At 41.7% G+C, this 27,568-nt stretch overlaps 2 protein-coding genes and 1 long non-coding RNA gene across 5 annotated transcripts in view; 1 reads left to right on the plus strand and 2 right to left on the minus strand.

Moving 5' to 3' along the window:
• The window catches only part of LOC132900878 (gastrula zinc finger protein XlCGF26.1-like), a 68,787-nt gene extending 67,348 nt beyond the window's left edge, over positions 1-1,439 (minus strand). For all 3 annotated transcript variants that reach the window (XM_060943215.1, XM_060943216.1, XM_060943214.1), the window contains exon 1: positions 1,262-1,439. The gene's annotated coding sequence lies outside the window, so the exon portion shown is untranslated. The remainder of the gene's footprint in view (positions 1-1,261) is intronic.
• A 2,237-nt stretch (positions 1,440-3,676) lies between these two features.
• Positions 3,677-27,568, minus strand: part of serpine2 (serpin peptidase inhibitor, clade E (nexin, plasminogen activator inhibitor type 1), member 2) — a 62,561-nt gene continuing 38,669 nt past the window's right edge. Inside the window, exons 3-9 of the mRNA XM_060943218.1 lie at positions 18,343-18,570; positions 18,047-18,244; positions 16,457-16,655; positions 11,089-11,186; positions 7,877-7,963; positions 4,131-4,214; positions 3,677-3,942 (exon numbers count right to left, since the gene is read on the minus strand). Coding sequence (XP_060799201.1) covers positions 3,905-3,942; positions 4,131-4,214; positions 7,877-7,963; positions 11,089-11,186; positions 16,457-16,655; positions 18,047-18,244; positions 18,343-18,570 — 932 coding nt within the window. The 3' untranslated portion in view covers positions 3,677-3,904. The remainder of the gene's footprint in view (positions 3,943-4,130; positions 4,215-7,876; positions 7,964-11,088; positions 11,187-16,456; positions 16,656-18,046; positions 18,245-18,342; positions 18,571-27,568) is intronic.
• Positions 9,684-9,909, plus strand: LOC132900881 (uncharacterized). The gene is made up of 2 exons (XR_009656816.1): positions 9,684-9,713; positions 9,839-9,909. It is a non-coding gene; the product is annotated as an uncharacterized LOC132900881 (long non-coding RNA).

Consider the following 27,568-nt stretch of genomic DNA (forward strand, 5'->3'; position numbering starts at 1 on the left):
GTTGATAAAATAAGACTTTAAGACGATCACAGTATCATTACACATCACAATATACTTACGTTCATTTAACATAGGCCCACTTACGACCAGATCGGTTTACGACCGGTCAGTCTTAACCAAACGCAGTCGTAAGTCGACGACTACCTGTACAAGGACACCAAAGAAAAGAAAGCATGTGCATTCTAAAGTGAAGTTGAATAAAGAGAGATATTTTACAGTTCTGTGTATACAGCCTGTGAAAGATCAGCCAGGCAAAGCTTTCTGCACAGTGAAGATATTATTTTTAATAACTTATTGACAAGCTCTAGGCCTAATGCTTAAATTTCCCTTTATATTACTGGTTTGTCAAGAGATCCATGTACACTACTGTTCAAAAGTTTGGGGTCACTTTGAAATGTCGTTATTTTTGAAAGAAAAGCACTGTTCTTTTCAATGAAGATCACTTTAAACTAATCAGAAATGCACTCTATACATTGCTAATGTGGTAAATGACTATTCTAGCTGCAAATGTCTGGTTTTTGGTGCAATATCTCCATAGGTGTATAGAGGCCCATTTCCAGCAACTCTCACTCCAGTGTTCTAATGGTACAATGTGTTTGCTCATTGCCTCAGAAGGCTAATGGATGATTAGAAAACCCTTGTACAATCATGTTAGCACAGCTGAAAACAGTTGAGCTCTTTAGAGAAGCTATAAAACTGACCTTCCTTTGAGCAGATTGAGTTTCTGGAGCATCACATTTGTGGGGTCGATTAAATGCTCAAAATGGCCAGAAAAATGTCTTGACTATATTTTCTATTCATTTTACAACTTATGGTGGGAAATAAAAGTGTGACTTTTCATGGAAAACACAAAATTGTCTGGGTGACCCCAAACTTTTGAACGGTAGTGTATGTTGGAAATATCCCAGTGTTTTAATGTATCTAAAATCTAGATCTCCATCTGATAGACTCTAGTTTAAGCCTATAATCGTCGAATGTCTGGAATGATTGAAGACTAATGTGTGATTTATCAAATGTCAAGGTCGTTGCCTGTCAGAATAAACACTGCAGTCAGACACTAAGCATGTGTTGTTATTAGCTGTCAGCAGATACACCATCCACTGGCAAGTTTAATACTAATACAAATGCCATCAAAATAATCTACAATGCTGGAAAATTGCATAATTCAATGACATTAACAAAAAAAATTACATTTCTGCTGAAGACCCCTGGCATCACTTCAGAAATGGACCAATATTTGGAAGTTGGGACCTATGCTTACCTCAGCGTTCTAAAACAGAACCAGGTTTTAAATCTTCAGAAACAACAACGCGTTTTCATTTTTAAAATCCACTGCCTGCAAAACTTTGTCAGAAATGATTTAATATGATTATTAGCTCGCTGGAGCTGTGCAAAAAAGCAGCGGCCTTTTCTTCTCCAATGTTCGCTTAAGCAGCTACTGGGCGCGTTACCGCCACCACCTGGACTGGAGTTGAATTTCAGCGTGAAAGACGCCTCATCTCATCTCATTATCTCTAGCCGCTTTATCCTGTTCTACAGGGTCGCAGGCAAGCTGGAGCCTATCCCAGCTGACTACGGGCGAAAGGCGGGGTACACCCTGGACAAGTCGCCAGGTCATCACAGGGCTGATACATAGACACAGACAACCATTCACGCTCACATTCACACCTACGGTCAATTTAGAGTCACCAGTTAACCTAACCTGCATGTCTTTGGACTGTGGGGGAAACCGGAGCACCCGGAGGAAACCCACGCGGACACGGGGAGAACATGCAAACTCCGCACAGAAAGGCCCTCGCCGGCCACAGGGCTCGAACCCGGATCTTCTTGCTGTGAGGCGACAGCGCTAACCACTACACCACCGTGCCGCCCCTTGTTTTAATCTCATCTCATTATCTCTAGCCGCTTTATCCTTCTACAGGGTCACAGGCAAGCTGGAGCCTATCCCAGCTGACTACGGGCGAAAGGCGGGGTACACCCTGGACAAGTCGCCAGGTCATCACAGGGCTGACACATAGACACAGACAACCATTCACACTCACATTCACACCTACGGTCAATTTAGAGTCACCAGTTAACCTAACCTGCATGTCTTTGGACTGTGGGGGAAACCGGAGCACCCGGAGGAAACCCACGCGGACACGGGGAGAACATGCAAACTCCACACAGAAAGGCCCTCGCCGGCCACGGGGCTCGAACCCGGATCTTCTTGCTGTGAGGCGACAGCGCTAACCACTACACCACCGTGCCGCCCCTTGTTTTAATCTCATCTCATTATCTCTAGCCGCTTTATCCTTCTACAGGGTCACAGGCAAGCTGGAGCCTATCCCAGCTGACTACGGGCGAAAGGCGGGGTACACCCTGGACAAGTCGCCAGGTCATCACAGGGCTGACACATAGACACAGACAACCATTCACACTCACATTCACACCTACGGTCAATTTAGAGTCACCAGTTAACCTAACCTGCATGTCTTTGGACTGTGGGGGAAACCGGAGCACCCGGAGGAAACCCACGCGGACACGGGGAGAACATGCAAACTCCACACAGAAAGGCCCTCGCCGGCCATGGGGCTCGAACCCAGGACCTTCTTGCTGTGAGGCGACAGCGCTAACCACTACACCACCGTGCCGCCCCGTTTTGTCTCATATCTAGGATTTATTTGCTACAAAATTAAAAAAAAAAAAAAAAAAGCTGGGTGAATCTCTAAGTGTGGTGATTCCATAATTTTTGCTAGGGGCTGTACACTCATTATGGGCATGAACGTGATGGCAATACTGGCCTTTCAAGGGCTTCTTCTGTGGAAGAATGATTGTACCACATTTGTCTTTAACAGAAAAAACAAGAATTTAATGCACAAGTTTTAATTTATTGTGGGTTTTCTGAAATCAACACATGGTCAAAATTATACCTACAGGGTCATAAATATGCATACAGCATACCTAATATTTGATTAAATATCACCTTGGACAGACACTTTTTGTAGACATCAACAAGATTTTGACAGGATTCTGATTGGATAGGGGCTCCTAATTAGCGCAACAGAAAAGCATTCACCCTAGCATCTGGATATCAAGTAGGGTAACATCACTAGTATGATTCTGGGAGATGAGCTTTATGATAATCTTCAGAGTTGCAGTGGTAATGCAGTTGAGTGAGCAATAGGGTTGGTGGATTCCTGCAAATCACGCACTAGCACCTCAGGGCAGAAATGGCAGAGAACCAAGAACAAATCTGGTATCTTCAGCTCCATCTTTTATAGTCTTTTTGTGTTCACCCTATTTGTCCAGGCTTGTCTTCAGTGCATAAAAAGTTTTTACCATCTCCCCTACTCCCCTGATATAAAAGTTAAAATTTCATGAAACTTCATAGACTTCATCAGAATCACATTCCTTGGAAGCGCCTCAAATTTTGTGACATTCTGTCAATAAGTGGCAGTATAACTGAAGAATTGCAATATCTTAAGACATTTAAAATTGTGTGCTCGTACCCGGCCACTTATGCTGTTGGAGATGTTGAACCACTTCCACCATTGTCTGTGACTTCTGCAATTCTGCTTGGATCCCAACAACTGCCACTTGTACTTGCCACATATATTTTACCAACTTTGGATAATTTTCTGTGGACTCTACCCCTTAATTAAATGTACATATAAACACAGTTATGCACAACTAGTTTAGTATATAAGTAACTTTATTCATATTTATTCCCAGCAAATTACATTTATGCAGATGTGAACATACAGTCCACTATCAAGAATATAGAAATATGAAATAAAATAATATTGCTGTTTTATGTTTTCTAATAGCAAATAAATGTGAAAGCAAAAATGCTAGAGCCAAACACAAAGCTTAAGTGAAAGGTACGTGTGTCAGGGTCTCCTTGTTCTCATCACTAGTGTGCTCAAGGTTTGTTTATTTGACCAGCAAAAAGAATGGTTCCTGGGAAAAAAAAAAAAAAAAGTTGACATGCAAAAATGTCACTTTTACTATAAATCAGTTACATGCAGGTTGTCTGAATAACTGTAAACATGACTATAACATCCAAGCATAAAGGCCATACATGTGTAAATATATACATGATTAAAAAGTGGAGGACAAAGGTGTGCTGTCTTGTGTATACAAAATACCTGTAGGATTGTGTCTGATAATGAACAAGAATGGTCTATCAACAATCACCAGTGGAGGAGACGACCTGGCCATCAGTATTGCAGCTACAGGGAAAAAAGAATAGAAAAGAAAAGAAATGAAAGAAAGATTTCGCAGATAGCATGTGCTAGTTACATTTATTACTCATAAGTACTTTTTTGCCACACTATACATTCACGTGAACTACTGCACAAAGTTTTATCATTTGTCTCCCAGCATTATGAACTTTGGATCACTGTCAGACCCCACAGAACCTGATCAGGCAACTGAATGCTTAGAATCAACTTTCCACTATACCCAAGATAATGTAGCTCCACTTTAAGGAAAAATAATGAGAAAAAGCTAGCACCCTGGTATCATGATTAATATTATACTATACCCTGGTATAATGACGCACCTTAAAACAGATCACTTGAAAATTAGAAGGTAAATGACAAACTGAATTGGTAAGATTCCAATTAGCATGGAAGGAGAGCCTCCTGAAGTATAGAAAAGCTCTAGCCTGGGCCCGCCCATCCTAAGCGTGACGCAACACGAGGGCCTGTTGCGAGCTTAGTCTGGCCAGGCAAGCTATCTACAGCTCTTCCAAGCTCCCGAAAAATCGGGAGCCAATCAACTTTGAGCATCTCCAACGGCCCTGGGTAGAGGTGTGTTCAAGGCAGTGACGTAGTAGAACTGTGACCGGAAGCCATAGATTGTTTACAGAATCTATGCCGGAAGCGCTTCATTCACTAGAAACATTACGAACATGGAGCAGCGGCAAGCCTTTGACACAGCAGTAGATGCTGTATTGAAAGCATTCAACGGGAAGTTCTCATTGAAAACGGAGCAAAGAGCAGCCCTGGAGGTATTTATCTTCTTCCTGTTACTCAAGCAGTTTCCGTCGCGTCACATACGTCAGAGGAAAGAGTGATGTGATTGGTTTAAGCTTCGTCACAGCCTTTTCTGGCTTCGACCAGTAGCAAACTGAGGCATTTCAGGGAGGCGGGTAAACCACGCGCTTTGGGAAACGGTTGGGCTTAATATCTTTGCCAGACCAAATGCTTGCAGAGCTTTGAAGTCGCATTAGCCAGACTAGAAAAGCTCTTAGTGCTGCTAGATCAACGTATTTCTCCACCCTAATACAGGATAATAAAAATCATCCAAGATTCTTATTTAATACTGTAGCAAAATCAACTAGGAATAAGATCGAACTAATTTCACTAATACGGTTACCAGAGGACTAGCCCCCCCCACTGTAACCCTAGCTGTATAGGTGAAAGACCGAGGGCTATCGAAACAGAGATTGGCACCACACCCATACGCCTCAAAGAGAATTTCACTAGTATCCTCATCAAAATCTTCAACTCATGTACTAGATCCCTTACCTACACATCTTCAAAGAGTTACCAGAAGCAATTGAACCTCTTCTATAAAATTAATCATTTCTTCCCTGAGCACTGGCTACAGTGGTGCCTGAAAGTTTGTGAACCCTTTAGAATTTTCTATATTTCTGCATAAATATGACCTAAAACATCATCAGACTTTCGCACAAGTCCTAAAAGTAGATAAAGAGAACCCAGTTAAACAAATGAGACAAAAATATTATACTTGGTCATTTATTTATTGAGGAAAATGAGCCAATATTACATATCTGTGAGTGGCAAAAGTATGTGAACCTCTAGGATTAGCAGTTCATTTGAAGATGAAATTAGAGTCAGGTGTTTTCAATCAATGGGATGACAATCAGGTGTGAGTGGGCACCCTGTTTTATTTAAAGAACAGGGATCTATCAAAGTCTGATCTTCACAACACATGTTTGTAGAAGTGTATCATGGCACGAACAAAGGAGATTTCTGAGGACCTCAGAAAAAGCGCTGTTGATGCTCATCAGGCTGGAAAAGGTTACAAAACCATCTCTAAAGAGTTTGGACTCCACCAATCCACAGTCAGACAGATTGTGTACAAATGGAGGAAATTCAAGACCATTGTTACCCTCCCCAGGAGTGGTCAACCAACAAAGATCACTCCAAGAGCAAGGCGTGTAATAGTCGGCGAGGTCACAAAGGACCCCAGGGTAACTTCTAAGCAACTGAAGGCCTCTCTCACATTGGCTAATGTTAATGTTCATGAGTCCACCATCAGGAGAACACTGAACAACAATGGTGTGCATGGCAGGGTTGCAAGGAGAAAACCACTGCTCTCCAAAAAGAACGTTGCTGCTCATCTGCAGTTTGCTAAAGATCACGTGGACAAGCCAGAAGGCTATTGGAAAAATGTTTTGTGGACGGATGAGACCAAAATAGAACTTTTTGGTTTAAATGAGAAGCGTTATGTTTGGAGAAAGGAAAACATTGCATTCCAGCATAAGAACCTTATCCCATCTGTGAAACATGGTGGTGGTAGTATCATGGTTTGGGCCTGTTTTGCTGCATCTGGGCCAGGATGGCTAGAACAATGAATTCTGAATTATACCAGCGAATTCTAAAGGAAAATGTCAGGACATCTGTCTATGAACTGAATCTCAAGAGAAGGTGGGTCATGCAGCAAGACAACGACCCTAAGCACACAAGTCGTTCTACCAAAGAATGGTTAAAGAAGAATAAAGTTAATGGTTTGGAATGGCCAAGTCAAAGTCCTGACCTTAATCCAATGGAAATGTTGTGGAAGGACCTGAAGCGAGCAGTTCATGTGAGGAAACCCACCAACATCCCAGAGTTGAAGCTGTTCTGTACGGAGGAATGGGCTAAAATTCCTCCAAGCCGGTGTGCAGGACTGATCAACAGTTACCGGAAACGTTTAGTTGCAGTTATTGCTGCACAAGGGGTCACACCAGATACTGAAAGCAAAGGTTCACATACTTTTGCCACTCACAGATATGTAATATTGGATCATTTTCCTCAATAAATAAATGAACAAGTATAATATTTTTGTCTCATTTGTTTAACTGGGTTCTCTTTATCTACTTTTAGGACTTGTGTGAAAATCTGATGATGTTTTAGATCATATTTATGCAAAAATATAGAAAATTCCAAAGGGTTCACAAACTTTCAAGCACCACTGTACGTACTCAAATACTTCACTCACTCTTGTGGCAAATCCCTACAGCCATGTTCCAAAATTTAGCAGAAAACCTTCCCAGAAGAGTGGAAGTTTTTATAACAGTAAAGAGGCAACTCAATCAGAATTAGGATGTTCAAAAAGCACGAGTGTTATTGTCCGGTGTCCATAAACTTTTGGCTATATAGTGTATGTCTACAGTCTTATTTAGAGTCACATCTGGATCTCTAAATAGCCTAGCTCTCACTTGGTCAGTATTTGTAGTCTACAGTCCACTATGTTGTCGATATATACCACATTTGTTTAAATGTACTTGATTTACATGATTGCCTGCGAGGTTTCAGACCAGGTTCATTGACAGATTAGGAAAGCAAGTACACTCATCAGACACACCAATGATTTCTGCTTCCTTCCAAGCTTTATTTTTCTTCATAATGTTTCTATACACATTTAATAGGAGGTCGTATATGACACAACAAGATGAAAATACTGTCATGTTCTATTTCCATTTTGTGTGTCAAACAATAAATATAAACTAACTGCAGGTTGAAACTAATGTTGTGAGTGGGGAAGTAATAAAACTTTGGGCCACACCCACCACAGGATTGACCGTTTAAACAAAATGTTTAACTTTGTCATCTTACTGCATCATATGATATATCAAGCTGTGAAATGTCAACACACTTACAAGTTGCAGCAGCTGCTTTAGTTCCATCCTCATTAACCTCTATCTTGATTTTCTGTAGAGCCTCGGAGAGATGAATGGGTTCTGAACCTGGAAAAAACACCATTTAACAACTACTATGTATTATCATTAAAGGAGACGCATACTTTATCTCATCTCATCTCATTATCTCTAGCCGCTTTATCCTTCTACAGGGTCACAGGCAAGCTGGAGCCTATCCCAGCTGACTACGGGTGAAAGGCGGGGTACACCCTGGACAAGTCGCCAGGTCATCACAGGGCTGACACATAGACACAGACAACCATTCACACTCACATTCACACCTACGGTCAATTTAGAGTCACCAGTTAACCTAACCTGCATGTCTTTGGACTGTGGGGGAAACCGGAGCACCCGGAGGAAACCCACGCGGACACGGGAAGAACATGCAAACTCCACACAGAAAGGCCCTCACCGGCCCCGGGGCTCGAACCCAGGACCTTCTTGCTGTGAGGCGACAGCGCTAACCACTACACCACCGTGCCGCCCACGCATACTTTATGTGCATAATATTCACCATGTACCATGACAACACATTCCTTATTTCACGAATCACAAATCTACCTGAATGAGGAAATTAAAATACAGTGAACATATTCAGATTTATTTAGTCTGATTTAAATTTATCCATCATAAAATCAGAGGATGCCAAGTATAACATAATTAAACATGGTTTATGGGCAAACCATATTTTCACTTGCTGAGATGTTATTTTTTGAAGTCTTCTTCCCTTGTTCAACTTGAAATAAATTAGTACACTCTGGGTAAACACATCCAGTGTAAATAGATCACAGTGACAGATACATAGTCCTGGATCAATTACTACTTCTGCTGCTGCTTCTTCTTCTTCATCATCTTCTTCTTTTCCCCATAGCTACCCAGATAGCAAATGATGTTATTTCAATGTTGATATTTGGTCAAGATGGTTGATTTACAGTTATAGTTGAACACTGATGGTGGATCAACCATTAATCAACCACTGATAAAATAAAAAGTTGAAAAAATGTGTTCGAATCAATGCAATGGTTGAAGGAAACATTTGATCAATGTTGAATATATGTTGATTTTGTTGTCATCATACACTGCACCACTGGACGGGAGCCTGGGGTGCACTCTGGGTGAGACCATTTTGTGGGAGGGGGGGTTTCCTATATTTCATTGAATTTCATTTATTTAATTTAGAATTTTAATAGAGCACAAGGAACTATGAAGAATAGATTATTATTTATGGTTATGTGCAAATCTGGGGCGGCACGGTGGTGTAGTGGTTAGCGCTGTCGCCTCACAGCAAGAAGGTCCTGGGTTCGAACCCCGGGTCCGGCGAGGGCCTTTCTGTGTGGAGTTTGCATGTTCTCCCCGTGTCCGCGTGGGTTTCCTCCGGGTGCTCCGGTTTCCCCCACAGTCCAAAGACATGCAGGTTAGGTTAACTGGTGACTCTAAATTGACCGTAGGTGTGAATGCGAGTGTGAATGGTTGTCTGTGTCTATGTGTCAGCCCTGTGATGACCTGGCGACTTGTCCAGGGTGTACCCTGCCTTTCGCCCGTAGTCAGCTGGGATAGGCTCCAGCTTGCCTGCGACCCTGTAGAAGGATAAAGCGGCTAGAGATAATGAGATGAGATGTGCAAATCTTGTGTGTGCAACATGTAAGGAAAAAACGAACAGAAAAACAAACATCTCCGTTTTCTCCCGTACCGGCCGCTATTTGGAATGGTCCAAATAACCGTCTCTCAGAAGAACTTTCAGAAGAGCTCGAGCTCCGTTGACCCCTTGGCGTGTCGGGGGAAAGAAAAGGAACTAGATGTAAGTGAACTTGATATTCCTAAATTGCTGTTTTGTAAAAGTAAGAGGTGATTTGTAGTATTTGCTGTCTGCAAAACGTTCTATCATGAGCACTGACATAAATGTTGCCTCTGCTTCTCCCACAGCCTCCACTTCAGGATTGAAGTCTTTTTTTTTTCTGTTGTTACTGACACAATAAAACAACAATAACAAACAATCCCTCTTCTGTTATTTCATTCAGTAATTGACAAATATGTATGTATGAATGTATGTGGTTGTATGCAGTGTTTGATCTGTCTGTGTAGGCTGATAGACACCCATGAAGTAACTCTGAATGAATAATAAAAGTAATTATACTCTATTAGCATATGTACCTTTTAGATAATGGTCAAACAGATATCGATTCAGTGTCATGACATGTCGATTTCCATTTAGATGATGGTTGAATCACCACTGATTCAGTACATTATTTCAACATGAAATCAACGGAAATTTAAATGTAAGTTTCTATTTAGATGATTGTTGAATCACCATTGATTCAATATATTATCTCATCTCATTATCTCTAGCCGCTTTATCCTTCTACAGGGTCGCAGGCAAGCTGGAGCCTATCCCAGCTGACTACGGGTGAAAGGCGGGGTACACCCTGGACAAGTCGCCAGGTCATCACAGGGCTGACACATAGACACAGACAACCATTCACACTCACATTCACACCTACGGTCAATTTAGAGTCACCAGTTAACCTAACCTGCATGTCTTTGGACTGTGGGGGAAACCGGAGCACCCGGAGGAAACCCACGCGGACACGGGGAGAACATGCAAACTCCACACAGAAAGGCCCTCGCCGGCCACGGGGCTCGAACCCGGACCTTCTTGCTGTGAGGCGACAGCGCTAACCACTACACCACCGTGCCGCCCTCAGTATATTATTTCAACATGAAATCAATGGAAATTTAAATGTAAGTTTCTATTTAGATGATGGTTGAATCACTATTGATTCAATGCTGATAGGGTTGAAAATTCAACGTTGATTCAACCCAAATTCAAGGGGACACTTTCAATATCATTTCAACATTATTTCAATGTTTTCTGCCAAACGCTATTTCAATGTTGATTCAACTGATTTTTGCTATCTGGGTAGCAAGGGCTGTAGGGGCACCAATGATGACATTTTAACAGTCCATCATAGGTGTGTCTAGGGCAGTTAAACTTGGTGGAACCCATCCCTCACCAAGCTTGATCAATGGACAATTAGCCAATTACCCTAACTGCATGTCTTTGGACTGTGGGGGATCAATTACATAGGACTAATTATAGTTGTAATGGTGTTATGTAATAAAACTAACATTTCTGGAAAAAAGAACAAAAATATTTAGCAATAGTTGTCACTCACTGAGGTGTCGAAAGTCAGCTTTTCCTTTAATAAAAACGTCTGATATACCCAGAGCAACCAAAGGCCCCTTCAGATCTATCTCATTCTCTGCTGTGAACCTATCCACAGAAAGACATAAAAGACAGAGAAACATAAAAGCATGAGAGCAGGGCATAAAGAGTAAGAGAAACAGAAAAGGACATCAAGAAAAAAAAGAAAAAAAAACAGGCAACCATTAAATGGAAATATACTGGCTGTTATTTTTAATATTTGGATTTAGTACATGATAGTATTGGTGTACTGTGCTACACTTCATGGCCCTCATCAATCTAGCGTAGAAACCAATGCAGCTCCAAGTATAGAAATCATTGTATGACAGAGTTCATGTGTGATTCATCAAACGTTTGTATCTTGCCAATCACAGCATAAGAAGCGCATTCAGAAATGTGGAGCAAATAAAGCCAAAAAATTTAAAATAAAATAAATGTGGAGGCTGAAATCTATCCATCCATCCATTATCTGTAACCGCTTATCCTGTGCAGGGTCGCGGGCAAGCTGGAGCCTATCCCAGCTGACTACGGGCGAAAGGCGGGGTACACCCTGGACAAGTCGTCAGGTCATCACAGGGCTGACACATAGACACAGACAACCATTCACACTCACATTCACACCTACGCTCAATTTAGAGTCACCAGTTAACCTAACCTGCATGTATTTGGACTGTGGGGGAAACCAGAGCACCCGGAGGAAACCCACGCGGACACGGGGAGAACATGCAAACTCCGCACAGAAAGGCCTCCGTTGGCCACTGGGCTCGACCCCAGAACCTTCTTGCTATGAGGTGACAGTGCTAACCACGACACCACTGTGCTGCCTGGTTGAAATCTATCATCATTTACAACCCCGATTCCAAAAAAGTTGGGACAAAGTACAAATTGTAAATAAAAACGGAATGCAATAATTTACAAATCTCAAAAAACTGATATTGTATTCACAATAGAACATAGACAACATATCAAATGTCAAAAGTGAGACATTTTTAAATTTCATGCCAAATATTGGCTCATTTGAAATTTCATGACAGCAACACATCTCAAAAAAGTTGGGACAGGGGCAATAAGAGGCTGGAAAAGTTAAAGGTACAAAAAAGGAACAGCTGGAGGACCAAATTGCAACTCATTAGGTCAATTGGCAATAGGTCATTAACATGACTGAGTATAAAAAGAGCATCTGGGAGTGGCAGCGGCTCTCAGAAGTAAAGATGGGAAGAGGATCACCAATCCCCCTAATTCTGCGCCGACAAATAGTGGAGCAATATCGGAAAGGAGTTTGACAGTGGAAAATTGCAAAGAGTTTGAACATATCATCATCTACAGTGCATAATATCATCAAAAGAGTCAGAGAATCTGGAAGAATCTCTGTGCGTAAGGGTCAACGCCGGAAAACCATACTGGGTGCCCGTGATCTTCGGGCCCTTAGACGGCACTGCATCACATACAGGCATGCTTCTGTATTGGAAATCACAAAATGGGCTCAGGAATATTTCCAGAGAACATTATCTGTGTACACAATTCACCGTACCATCCACCGTTGCCAGCTAAAACTCTATAGTTCAAAGAAGAAGCCGTATCTAAACATGATCCAGAAGCGCACACGCCTTCTTTGGGCCAAGGCTCATTTAAAATGGACTGTGGCAAAGTGGAAAACTGTCCTGTGGTCAGACGAATCAAAATTTGAAGTTCTTTATGGAAATCAGGGATGCCGTGTCATTCGGACTAAAGAGGAGAAGGACGACCCAAGTTGTTATCAGCGCTCAGTTCAGAAGCCTGCATCTCTGATGGTATGGGGTTGCATTAGTGCGTGTGGCATGGGCAGCTTACACATCTGGAAAGACACCATCAATGCTGAAAGGTATATCCAGGTTCTAGAGCAACATATGCTCCCATCCAGACGACGTCTCTTTCAGGGAAAACCTTGCATTTTCCAACATGACAATGCCAAACCACATACTGCATCAATTACAGTATCATGGCTGCGTAGAAGAAGGGTCCGGGTACTGAACTGGCCAGCCTGCAGTCCAGATCTTTCACCCATAGAAAACATTTGGCGCATCATAAAACGGAAGATACGACAAAAAAGACCTAAGACAGTTGAGCAACTAGAATCCTACATTAGACAAGAATGGGTTAACATTCCTATCCCTAAACTTGAGCAACTTGTCTCCTCAGTCCCCAGACGTTTACAGACTGTTGTAAAGAGAAAAGGGGATGTCTCACAGTGGTAAACATGGCCTTGTCCCAACTTTTTTGAGATGTGTTGTTGTCATGAAATTTAAAATCACCTAATTTTTCTCTTTAAATGATACATTTTCTCAGTTTAAACATTTGATATGTCATCTATGTTCTATTCTGAATAAAATATGGAATTTTGAAACTTCCACATCATTGCATTCCATTTTTATTTAAAATTTGTACTTTGTCCCAACTTTTTTGGAATCGGGGTTGTAAATATCATCCTCCAAAATATTCTCGGTTTAGAGGCCGTGCCCCTTGACTTTACGACATGGAGAGGCGTAACACAGCCAAGAATAGAAACTTCTCTGCCCTCAAAAGAGAAACTCTAATGCCAGAAGTTCAACTTGAATTACTTACTTCTATTTGGCAGCCTGAAAAGTAGCATCATAGGAAGTCAGAAAAATGCTGTCTGGAAAGAAATCACTGCTGTAGTCAACAATGTTGCCATTGACAATAAAAATCCAACTGATGTATGAATAATTTATGGCCTAAAGGTTAAAGATGCGGGTTTAGGACCAAAAGTTTGTTGGTTTGATTCCCTGAAAAATTTGTGGGTGAATGAACAATGCTATTCATCACTCTGCATTCACGAGTGAAGTGTCCTTCAGCAAGGCACCAAACCCCAACTGCTCTGGGTATGTGTGTGGGCTCAATGCTCGTGTGTGTGTATGTGTGTATGTGCGTGCATGCGTGTTCACTGCTTTGGATGGGTTAAATGCAGAGCCTAATTTCCCCTCTCGGATTAATACAGTATCTAAAATTTATATTATATATAAATTGACAGTTATAATATATACTATAATATACTGTATACAGTTGTGGAATTTCTTTATTTCCTCATTTTTATGATTTTTCAGATCAGTCAAAGCCAGATACCAGCTGTGTTCATCCTTTAGCTGGACAAACTGGCCTGGATCCCCACAGAACCAGACAACTGTGAGCTGTGACAAAGAGAGTGCCTGTCCTCTGCCCCATGATGACACACCACCACCTTGGATGCCTTACGAGATGAAAGGTACTTAATAGCCACTCGTCACTCTGCATAAAAGAATCCCTGCTCTTAAAAAATATTTTTAAAAAAAAACCTCTCGCTTCTTACAGATGCATAGATGTCTTCTAACAGAGCCAGATGTGCCATTGCTGAGATTTAATGACTGGCAAAACTCTTGTTTAAACAGGTGACTGTGGCAGCAGGGGCATGATCAAGTGTCAGCTGTGGGCAGCGAGGAGACAGGTCGAACCAACAGGTAACATGTAATGAGTTTCGCCTGTGTTTGAGTACTGGCATTTTACTTGTGTGTCTTTTGTGTTCTTTCAAAAAGAAGCCAGTAACTAGAGAGAGCTTAACTACACAGTGCTGTGTGTACCGTATGTGCACATGTGTGCAAAAGAGAGTGAAATAAAGTTGCTGAAAAGTGATCTTTAAATTAAAAATCAAACACACCTTGAGTTTTCAAGCCTGCCTCCCATTTCCTCATTTCCCAAGAGCCTCGAGAGTGTTGCAGTGACTGACTAAGCATCTAACCTATCACACTGCAAATCGGTCAGCCTACTCATTGCTATTAATTACTTAATTTTAATTGCTTGTGATTGTCAACAGTAGCAAGTTGGCTATCTCAGAATGAAAGAGAACTTAGACCCCGTCCACATGTAGCCGGGTATCTGCTAAATCGAAGATATTTTTCTACGTTTTGGCCTGTCATCCACATGAAAACACATCAAAAACGAATATTTAAAAAAACTCCAGGCAAAGTGAAGATTTTTGAAAACTCCGTGTATGCCTTTTCGTGTAGACAGAGATAACCGGAGTTTTGCGTTTTAGAACGTCACAATCTGCGCCAAAAAAATGACAACAAATCTGCCCTGACGTCAAACGTGCGACCTTTGTTTACTGCAGAAGCCAGATTAAGCATGGACAAAGAGTAATGGATCGGAGTAGTGCCTTGAAAGCGTTAATTATTGTGCAGGTGCTATTTACATGTTTAATTTTAGAAGCCCAACTACTGACAAGATTCCCAATCAACGTTTTCTTGCGTCTTTTGAAGTTTATACTCCAAAATTGTGTTTAGAAGCAATTCTGTCTCCGAGTCTGTCCAGACGAACGAGCTTGGCGTCATGTTTTATGTTTAGGCGGAAGTGACGCCAACAGAGGGCTATTCTGATGTGATTAGGGGGTAGGATTTGGGGAAATCCTAACCGTGCTGGCTGGAAGTGGGTGGACGCATTGGGTGGAGTTAGCGAAAGTGGGTGGACGTCACGTGATGTCGTTAAGCAGCGCAAACAGTGACATCAGTGAGCTTTTAATCGGTAGTCTCACAACCTGAATACTAAACAATAAACATGGAGGACATGGAGTCGTTAGTGTTGCTGGTCTTGGTGTTGTGGCTTGTTGTCACCGACAACGCCAACAGATACTGGCAAGAGCGTATAGATGAGGCGAGGCACATAAGGCTTCAGAAATTCTCGTAATTCGTAATTCTTCTTCTTCCGGGTTTACGGTGTTTACAGATCGCAGCGTGCTCGCGGGGCGTGTGTGGGCATGTGAGGACACTCCTCCTCACCAATCAGTGCACAGGGGAGTGTCTGCTCACGCCCCCAGCCTCACTCGGCTCGCTTTGGCTCGCTTCAGCCCCACTCCAAAACGGTGCGAGTTTTAGGGGCTAAGCAGGGCTGAAGCGAGCTGAGTCGTGCTGGTTTTTGGTAGTTGAAACGCGAGCCGTGTCGGGCTGAAGTGAGCTGAAAAAGGGTAGTGGAAAAGGGCCAATAGTACGCCTTTACAAAATACATTTTGCTATAAACTACATATTTTTAAGTGATGAACATGTGGCTGCATATGGTTGGATGCCAGTTGGAATACATGGTCTAATAATTCACTTAGCCAAATTTATTGTGCTGCACCGTACGTCTGTGCTGACTCAAAAACTTGGGTACATGAGATGAGACTTCACCTGAGAACTGATTGTAGCTTCCGCTCATGTCCATTTTGATAAATGCCGAGTTTTGCATGGAAATGATGTTTCATAAATATGGGTCAATATTCCTAAACACAACAAAAGTTTGAATACATTGTTTTACATGTGAAAATCATTTCTCACTTTGGCAGCAGGAGACGGATCTTTCCCTGATGCATCAGTTTGGTCCAACCATGCACTGTTGTTGGGGTGAGATGAGGCAAGATTGTTGACAGTGGTGTCACCTTTTCCGAAGGAAATGCAATGAACATACTTGTTTGGTTGCCATGATATGGTAATTCTATAACCCTATATTTCACACCATCAGGAGTATTTGCCCAACCTAAGAGAACAGAAGAGAGTAAGTATAATTATCAGAATAGAAAAACAATTAAAATAGCAAATAAATCGCAAACTTATTACCTGACCTTTTTTTTTTTCAAATGAAACTGAGAATGTGGCATGTACACAGTGCTAAATATGAACACTGAATGTAACAAAAATGAATTACTAAAATGTATTTGGTAGAAATGAGACAGAAAACCCAGGTCCATTGAAATGCTAGCAAATTTCAAACAAAGGGTAAAAAGTGGCTATTTGAGTTGAAAAATTCAATTATGGTTTGATTAAAATACTGCTCCAGCAGTAGTGTTGCCCCCTCGAAGCTACATGGTCCCAAATTTGATCCTGAGCTTGGGTTAGTTTGTGTGGAGTTTCACATGTTCTCCCCATGCCAGCATGGGTTAACTCCAGGGGCACCTGTTGGTGGATTGGCTACAATAATAGTAGAGTGCATAAAGTCCTGCAGTGGACTGATATAACAATAACGTTGTGCTTTTTTAACAATAACAATAATACATTTTATTTGTACAACACTTAATAGTGCAAAAAGAAAGGTGTCCATTTACATACGCATACCTTAAATCTTAATTTTTATATCTTATCTGAATCAAATCATGTTTGAATGCATCAAATTAATCATTGTCAAGTCAGTTTTATTTGTAGAGCACTTTCAACAAGAGACATTGTCACAAGACAGCTTTACATAAATAAATTTTATATACACACACACACACACACACAGGATATAAATTTTAAATGTACAGATTTATACTAGGCGGCACGGTGGTGTAGTGGTTAGCACTGTCGCCTCACAGCAAGAAGGTCCTGGGTTCGAGCCCCGGGGCCGGCGAGGGCCTTTCTGTGCGGAGTTTGCATGTTCTCCCCGTGTCCGCGTGGGTTTCCTCCGGGTGCTCCGGTTTCCCCCACAGTCCAAAGACATGCAGGTTAGGTTAACTGGTGACTCTAAATTGACCGTAGGTGTGAATGGTTGTCTGTGTCTATGTGTCAGCCCTGTGATGACCTGGCGACTTGTCCAGGGTGTACCCCGCCTTTCACCCATAGTCAGCTGGGATAGGCTCCAGCTTGCCTGCGACCCTGTAGAAGGATAAAGCGGCTAGAGATAATGAGATGAGATGAGATTTATACTACAAATTGTTATTCATTTGCTATTTGATCAACTTGATTTACCCAACATACATTTAGCACATCAATTATTATTCATTTATTTTGCTAATTGGTACCAAAATAATGATACTGAAAATGCTACAGTTAATATAATTATCTCTGAAATACAGTCATGTGCCTAAATTAACACTGATCCCCATAATGTTTTGTGCCAACTTAGTAAATAAGAAAGTCAGAAAAATTTCCAGTAAAATGAAATATTCTCACCAATTTTAAAGACAGACAGTTGGGACATCATTGGTACTTTGTAAGTCTTTCCATCTCCACCTGTAAAGCTCCTAACCCTGGTACTCTGGACCTGGAAGCGGGATTTCCACATTCCTTTAAAGTAGATTGAGTTTACTACCACCAGCCGTGTCAAGGATGGATCCAACAAATCTGGCTTCAAAAGACTGTGGATGTGGCCTGATGGGAACATGTGTATGGGAAATGGATCATACCATGATTTTATTTTATTTTTTAAGATAACATTGTGTTTAAATGTCCATCAACATTTTTCATACCCTTTGTGCGGTTCTTGATCCACTCATTGATGAAATCTGCAGACTGCTGTGGGTTGTTGTAGTTAAGGGCATGGCTTTCACACAAGAAATTGTCCTTATTGGTAGTCAGGAAATTGGTGTGAATATTGAAGCCTTCCTGTGGAAAGAGTGCATTGGCGATGGTTATGAAGTCGGCGTTGGCCTTGGATGTCAGGGCCTTATTCTGCTTCCGCAGCATCTTATAGAGACCTGAGAAAAAGTACAGATTTTTAGTTCAGTTGTCAGTAACAATGGTGAGTTCTATGATCTGCCAATGCCGCTGACAGGGATCTGCTCATTTACATGGATACTCCTTTGAGGGGGGACAATGCAAGAGCCATGAACATACCAAACACATCTCAGAACACACAACACTTGAGATGGATGCGCTACAACAGCAGATCATCACATCAGGTTCAACTCCTCTCAGCCAAGAATGAGAATCTGAGGCTTTCATGGGCATCCAAAGTAGACAGGTTGTAACGGTGTTACCCAAGGTTCAAGTATAAATTTTTGTTCGGGGGCCAGGCAGGCCCAAAATCCTGCCAATTAACTAACAGTAACCACCACCAGCAATAATAAAAAACAATAACAAAAGTAGGTTTTAAATGTGCATATGTTTACTTTTTCACAAAAAAAAATAATGGCATCAATACAACCCCATAATGTTCTTATGCTCCCAATACAGCGAAAGGGGCATGAAAAAAAAAAAAAATGTCGTGTAAACCCAGTGCTCATGTGTGTGTGTGGGTGTGTGTGTTTGTGGATGTTAGCGTGTGTGGAGGGAGAGAGAGTTTGTAGTTCCAGTAGCGCTTGGTAAACGAGCAGCAAGGGGCGTGTGGATAAACGCTTCAACTCACAGTTCTGGAGCTGGCTGTGTAAACTGGACTGTCCCGGATCTGAAGCTTCAACAGTCCTTAGCCATCCGCTTCCCGCATCGGGCTTTAAGTAGCTATGTGCTCCTCTCACCTGTGGCTTGCGATGTACCTCCGTTACGGAAATCTTGCTTGGGTCGGCTTGCAAATCTCCACCGCAGATTCCGTCGTCGGCAACCATGTACAAGTCTTCCACTGGGTTTAGCATCCACTCCAGAATCGCACCTTCACGCTTGCTCGCACAGGAACCAAACGGAGCTCTGCTGCGCTACACTTCCTCTCCCCTAGCTACGGATGCAACATAGTGACATTTAAAGGAAGCGTTTCATCAATCACGCGTGACCACTCCCCCAATCAGCGTTCACAGGTGTTGCGTGTTATGTTAATGAGGTGAGTGCTGTGTAGTTTTAGTGTGCTTTTAAAGTGACAGTCACAGGAGAAAACGTTATGTCTCTGGGGCAGAATGTATTTCACCACAAGGTGAACACTGGAAAAATGTTTTCGAATCTTCAATTGTCCTGTTTGGGTGAGTCTGTGTGCACTGTAGACTCAGTCATATTTTTAGCTGACAGTAGTGGAACCTGATGTAATCTTTTGCTGTTGTAGCCCACCTACCTGAAGTTTTGATGTGTTCATATATGCTTTTCTTCTCAACACAGTTGTAAAGAAACAGCTATGCCAAGTTTCCTGCAAAAAGCATTCAATCTCTGTATGTTTGCTCATCATACACATGACTATCATTATGAAGTTTGATAATGAATTAATCAGAAGTAAAATGTCAACCAATATTTACCATTAGTTAGAATATGACTTGTGGCCTAGCCAACTGATGTTAGCTCTTGGAATCAATGCCAGTCTAACCTGGCATGAGTAATGTCAGCCAAGTTGGAAAAGCCATAGCCTAAAGGCTAGAGAAGCAGCTCTGAGAAGAAAAGATTGCCAGTTCGATTCCTTGGACCAGCAGGAATGGCTGAAGTGCCCTTGAGCAAGGCACCTAACTCCCAACTGCTCCCCAGGCTGCTCTGGGGATGTTGTATATCACTCTGGATAAAAGCGTCTGCTACATGCCATTAATGTAATGTAATGTAGATATAGCCAGTTAATGTTCGCAAAACAGCTCAACATGATTTTTCAAATTAGATGGAGTTCATTATATTTAGGGAGACATCTCATTTTATGAGTCTTTGCTTACTCTAGCATAGTGAATATTTCACTGAGGTAGGGCCAAGGGTGCTCAAGGCTCATTGATGGCTAGATCATTAACAATGTGAAGCATTAGGTCACAGCATGATAATGATGAATTGGCATGATTCTTGGTAGTTTTTTCTACATTGCGACTGTTCATTGATACTTTCCTGAATGCTAAAGTAAAATGATTGGATACAAAACTGAGCCTTTGATATACAATGTACAGTGATTCTCACAGTGCCCCCAGCTTTTTCCAGGTTCTCAGAGGGATCTATGTAGTACATAGATGATAGCGTTCTCTGCCCCAATGCCAGGTTGATAGGCAAACCGTAACAGGTCCATTGAGGGGCTCACCAAAGGGTGGAGATGGACAAGGATCAGCCTCTCCAGGGTCTTCATCAGATGCAATGTTGGTGCAACCAGCCTGTAGTTGCTAAGTTTCTTGGGGTGTGGGGTCACTGAAAATGTGCTCAACTACCCCTCACAACTGATCTCCACAAGACTTAAATAACCTTAATCTGATGCCATCCTCATTTTGATCCTCCTCAAGTTAAGTCAATTTTATTTGTACAGTGCTTTTAACAATAGACATTGCTGCAAAGCAGCTTTACAGAAAACTATCAATTTTAAACATACAAATTTATCCCTAATGAGCAAGCTTTAGGCAAGTAATGAGTTCTTTTCTCACCGGATTTGTTGTGAGAGACAGTTTGGGGCAGGGGGACTAGTTATAGGTGGGACAGTAGAGCACTGGACAGGAAATGCAAAGGGTGTGTAGGGTTGTTGTGATGTGAATGTTGTGGGAGGGTGGATGGAGGTGGTTGTGGGGCAATATACAGGGAGTTCAAATAATGGGGGTTGCCGATGGGACGATTGGAAAGGACTGGACAGTGGGAGAAATAAGAAATTGTTCAGATCATTCACCCACTTCCGGTCCCCCACAGGCTGGTGGTTGGGTTCCTTATAGCCAGAGAAGCTTTTCAGGCCCCTCCAGACTCCACTGGCATTGTTTTGCTGCAGCTGATCCTCCATCTTCTTCCTATAGCTGTTTTTTCCCTCTCTGATCCTCCTCCTCCTCAGTTCCTTCTGCACATTCTTCAGCTCCTCCCTATTTACAGACCTAAAGATCCTCCGCTTTTAACTGCCACCATCACCTCAGGCTTGATCATTAGGGATAAATATGTTAATTCATATGTTTAAAATCTATATTTTATGTAAAGCTGCTTTTTCAACAGTGTCTATTCTTAAAAGCACTATACAAATAAATTCCATTGACTTGACTTTTCCTTATGGAGAGCCTTTATGTCAGGAATAATCCAGGGTTTGTTGTTGGAGAAACACCATACAGTCCTGGTGAGTACAGCATTCTCCCTACAGAAGTTAATATAGTCCGGAATACAGTGTGTGAGACTGTCAAGTCTTCATGTGCAAGTGACATCATGCTTATTTTCCAAACTGGAAGTCCACCATGTTTGATGATAATAACAACCAAGATAGTGGCGCTTCATGTGTGAGCTGCTGCAGTGCTTCATGATTTTCTTTTGATTTCATTGCCTTTGAAGAAAGACAATGCCTCCTTTGTGTGCAGGATGTAATTGCGGTAATAACGCTACTTGTGATGAAAAATTGTTCTTCAGAATTCCCAAAATAATTAAAAATGGCAACAAAACAGATGAAGAGCTGTCCGGAGAATGCTGTGTGCTGTGGTTCAAAAACATACATCGTAAGGACTTAACCGAAGAAAAAGCTAGTTACACCTGCGTGTGTGGTGACCACTTTATATCTGGTAAGAGTTCATTGCTAATTAAAGCTATGTTTTCTGCTGATTAAACTGATCTCTTTTGCTTTAACACGAACACTCTGCTTCTCACCTTGCAGGAGAACTGGCAAACCTACGCGATAAAACAAACTCAGATTGGGCACCAACACTCAAATTAGGACACGATAAGATCAAAATGAAAACTCATCTCGCAGTATCAAGAATCAACAGGATAAATGAAAGATCTATCAAGAAAGCCAGATTAGAAGCAACGCAAACCTTAGCGAGTTTGGATATATAAGAACAATGTGGGTCAACTTTGCCAGGTGAGAAATGAGCAATGCCATTCCAGTAATCCAGTAACTTTGTTTTACTTATGCACTTTTTATTTTACAGATATACCAGAGTCGAAACCCTCCCAGCAGAGAGGCACACTTAAACTGGTTGCCAGACAGAACTCACTGGGTTACAAACATCTCAAATGGAGCACTGCAATAGAGATGTGACTTGTGAATTGATGGAACTTAAGAAAAAAATATTGGAAGCTGATTTAACTTGATCAGATTGCCAAAGTATGCTGTGCCTTGTGTAATTTATCTCCACTGATTGTTCCTTTTGATTAGAGTGATTTTACTTCGTCTATGAAAAGAAAATAGAATTAGCATAAAATAGTACTATTTGCTTAGTGATATTTTTATTGCATGCTTTTAGACTGTGTTTGTAGTCTATTTTGGCAAAAATCTTTATTGTTTGAAATGTAATGGTTTGTTGGGTTAATAAAATAAAAAAAAGAATAAGCAGAAAATCAAAATATGTTAATAAAGAGCAATTCCAGCGTTATGGACGTGACACTTGAACTCAAAATGGCAACAAATGACCCAGTGCATGTTTTATTGTCTCCCAGTATTTAAACAGGTGTTGCATAGTTTAAGGCTGTACCATACTGGAGAAGTGATAGAACAAGAACAATTCCCATAGTACATCTAGGGCATGCCAGAAAACGCCAATAAAAGATGCGTTATGGATGTGACAGAAAAAGTATCACTTTTCTTGGGTGACTGTACATTTTTATCAAACTCTGTGAAATCGTAAACCTAATGTCGAAATGGAGATATCCACTTGATAGAGGGGTCCAAGGTGAATATTAAAAAATCTTTGTTTAAAATATTTTGTATTTCATGCAGAGTTTCGGAAGGAAAAGTCAGCGTTATGGATGTGACGAAATTCCGTTATGGATGTGACGCGTCTGAAATAGACATGGCATATGTTTAGAAAATCAGCAATTTAACCACCATAACCCTTTGAAAAACTCTCTAAATATCAGCTAAAACTATCAAAGTTCTTAAATAATATTTAGGATGGCTATTGTTTTGCTGTTTTGTGGATTTTAGCATACATTTCTGTGGCTTGTGGCAATAATATAGAATTGTACATGATCAAAGTTGATTTTAGCTTGGGGTTTACATTATAAGAAAGAAAGACTGACAGTGACATATTAGGTTGGTTACACATTGGTTCAACTTATTCACATCTGTAAAATACAGGCCTAGGTGATATCTCTGGGAGTGGTTTTGATGTATTACATGTTGCTTTATTTTTGCATGGTGAGGTTGACATTTACATGGAATTGCCCTAAAATATACTACTTATGTACATGTCCTTGCATGAGTTATTGAGCTGCCCGACAGAACGGGCAGAACCGTTTTCTAGACGGGGCTTGGTCTATTTGGAGACACTTCATGTGAAGCCACACAATCTTACAATCTTCATTGTCACAACCAATCAGTGTGCTCCCTTCAATTTTATTACAGAATTTATCACATCACATCACATTATCTCTAGCCGCTTTATCCTTCTACAGGGTCGCAGGCAAGCTGGAGCCTATCCCAGCTGACTACGGGCGTGTAGGTATCATGCCGCCATCTTGTGTCAGAACTACAATTCCCAGTCCGCTTCTGTGTGACCTACGTCACGCGTGGGCGGGATCATCTACGTCATCATACAAGGAAACATAAAACAATGGGACAATGCTTCCATCTTTGTCTCTCACGTCTGGCTTCCGATGAATCTGGACGTATAAAGAGGCGCGCTCTCCACCCAAGAAGACGTCTTCTTTCTTGCAAGATCCATCACTCAGCGCGATTTTGCTTCTTACCCTTGGCAAAGGTAAACTCTAGAGTCGCGCGATCTTTAAACTCAACCTGAGTTACAACCGGTTTACTTGCATTAGAAGTGACGTCACGACTGCAGCCCAGGCAGTTAAAAGTTAAGAAGCGATTGAATCCTTTTTAACTCAAAAGCGCTGTGCATCTTATTCTGATCAGAGACTCTTCCTCACGAACGCTGAGGTTCGGACCAAGAACCCTCTGCTTTCCACGGGAACCACCCAAGTGCTCCGCTGGACCCGAAAGTTTTCTACGCCTCCATCACGAGCGGCTCACGTGCTCCCACGGCGAGGCCCGAGACTACACCGGCGAATAGTTCTTCGTATCTTGCTAAAGGCAGGATTAAGTAAGATTTTGGCATTTGGGCATAATTAGGATAGTCTTAGGAATTTGCTTTTATTTGAAATAGTGTGAATTTAAACCCAGGTTTATCTGTTACACTGTTAGACACACAGCGTGTTGATTTATTTTGTTCTATGTTCTCTCAATTGTTTAATAGATAGGCTGCGCATGCTTCTCTCTCTCTCTCTCTCTCTCTCTCTTATTCTGACTAACACTAATTTCTTTATCATACATTTTGACCTTATCAAGGTTTCAGTGAGTTTGGTAATGTTATGAGTGTGGAATCTTTTTGTTACTGAGAACACGTGCTCACCAGGCCTGACCAGGCCTGATACACTTTAGATAGCTTCCCTTTGTCTTTAGCCACACGTGCTCAGTAGGCCTCACCAGGCCTACCAAACACACTTTAGCTAGGCCATAGGGCCTTTCACAAACACACTAGCAACACAAGGCTAATCTAGGCCTCCACCACGTGTAGTTAGCTACACGAGGCTAAACACAGAGCTAATCCTTTGTTCTGTTTAGATAACATTTCTTTTGTTTAGCTACCAACAAGCTAGGCCTCCACCACGTGTAGTTAGCTACACGAGGCTAAACACATGGTCAAGTCCTACACACACACACACACACACACACACACCTCACTGCTTGTATATATTGATTTATTTTATCTTTTTATCTTTGTATAATAAAGTCATTTATTAAACAAACTGTGTTTATTTGTGAACAACAATATCTGAAGTCCCCAATCTTCTCAAAGAATTCAAAAAGGATGCGTATGTTATGTAATATGGTAAGTGATCGTAATAATTTGGAAATATACCATAATTTAGCTGTTTGGTAATTTATTATTAAGCACCAGGATTAATGGTATGATTCACTAAATGATTCCCTAAACGATTCATTGAATGATTCACTAAATGATTCACTAAATGATTCACTGAATGAGACTGATTCTATGGTATGATTCAATTCAAACGAGTCAAATTAAACGATTCAATGGGATTGATTCATTTTAATTATTGACCTTCAAAATTTAATGAGACTGATTTAACGAGATTGATCACTTAATTTCAATAATTAACTGATTGCACCCACAGTTAAATTGGTGCCCCGTACGGGGAGATCGGTTTGTTGACTTCTTGAAATATTGTTCAACAATAAACTCAGTTTAATTCAGCAACTGCTAAGGTATATCCCCAGGTGTGTTAAAACGGTTAACAGTCGTGTGATAACCATATCACCAATACTCATAACCTATTCAACTTAGGATAAGAGAGCATTTCCAAATAAACCTTATTAATTAATTACATAGTTAATTAATAATGATTAAATTAATAATTAACTTGATTAATTTTCTAGTATCCAGCCTAAGTAAAATGGCATCCCCTCATGTCTCAAAAATGGAAGACAACGCTCAAGACGTGTCTCTCCTTGAGGTCATCGCAGACCTCATTCACTGCTCTGCTTCCGAAAAGGCAAACATTAAGTACATGAGTGAGAGTGAATGCCAAAACACCATAGACAATTCAAACAAACATATGAGAGATCCAAAAAGAACAACTATTAGTGTCCAAGCGGCACTAGGTAAGCTATTCCTATCATACTTCCAAAATGCTGATTCAGAAATCAGATGCCTTCGCGGAGAGGTTGAAAGGCTGACCACCAGCAACGCCAAGCTGACAGCCGATAATAATGATTTACATAGGGAGTGTGAGCTCTTGAAGACCTCCCTTGATGATTGCACCAAACGGCTAGAGAAAGCCGAAATGGTTGCTAAGAGGGCTGCCCAGGAGCAGACCCCCCAAGAGCAGCGCAAGGGGCGTGAAAGACCCCCAACAATGTGCCAAAGCTCAGAGCGGGAAGAGGCGTCCGAACCGGACACCGTAAATGATCTGGTCGAGAACCAGACATCCCGCCAAACTCCATCAACTCGCTACACAACTCCGTCGTCTAGCCAGGATGGAGCCGCCCTGCGCTCATCCCAAGCCCAGGCCCGTAGCACACCTAGGTCAGTGCGCTTCAGTTTCCCTGATCAATCTTCAGATGAATCAGACTATGAATCTAGTGCGAAACGGGAACAACACCAGAGTAGCTTAGATAGTGAGTGCTCAGAAGAGCCAAGAAGGTCGCACAAGGACGTGCACCAAACCCTTCGCTTACGGCAAATTGACCTACTTGCCCAAGATATCGAGCGATTCGATCCCGATAATCAAAGAACTAATGTAAATAACTATTTACGAGAAATTGATCGATGCCTGATGGACCTGCCGAACGCCACAACACGTGAAAAACTTAGACTAATCTGGAAGACCTCCAGTAGTAGCGTTCGTGCCTTTTTAGAGACACTACCCCCAAACATTCGCGATAGTTATTCGAAACTTCGCAATTATATGAGGGAAAAATATGCGCCATACACGGACGAAACCTCCGCGATATTGTGTGCATTACAAATCAAACAAAAACGGTCTGAGGCGCCTCGTGAATATTACAGACGGCTACGTACTGCCTATTTCCAAGGTAGTAGCGCACCAGGGTTGGAAGAAGATAGAGGTTTCATATCTCTCTTCTTACATAACCTCCACCCAAGCGTGCGGACCCATGTCACACTGACGTGTCGACAAGGTCGCTATTCGATGAGGGAAATTAGGCGACTAGCCCAAATGACCTGGGAGACCATCGTCAAAACCGCAAACGGAAACGATGATGAACCCAGAGTCCTTAGCCTCCAGGGTGAGGACAAGCCCCCACTAACCTTAGAAGGAGGTGAAGCACCGAAAGGGGGACCCACCTGGAAAAATTCCGGTCCAGCCCGATCCTTGCCGAGCCATCACAAGGGTGAGTGGAAAAATCGACAAGGTAAGGCCAGGAGGGACCGA

The sequence above is a fragment of the Neoarius graeffei genome, chromosome 16 (assembly GCF_027579695.1).
Source record: "Neoarius graeffei isolate fNeoGra1 chromosome 16, fNeoGra1.pri, whole genome shotgun sequence".
NCBI lineage: Eukaryota > Metazoa > Chordata > Actinopteri > Siluriformes > Ariidae > Neoarius > Neoarius graeffei.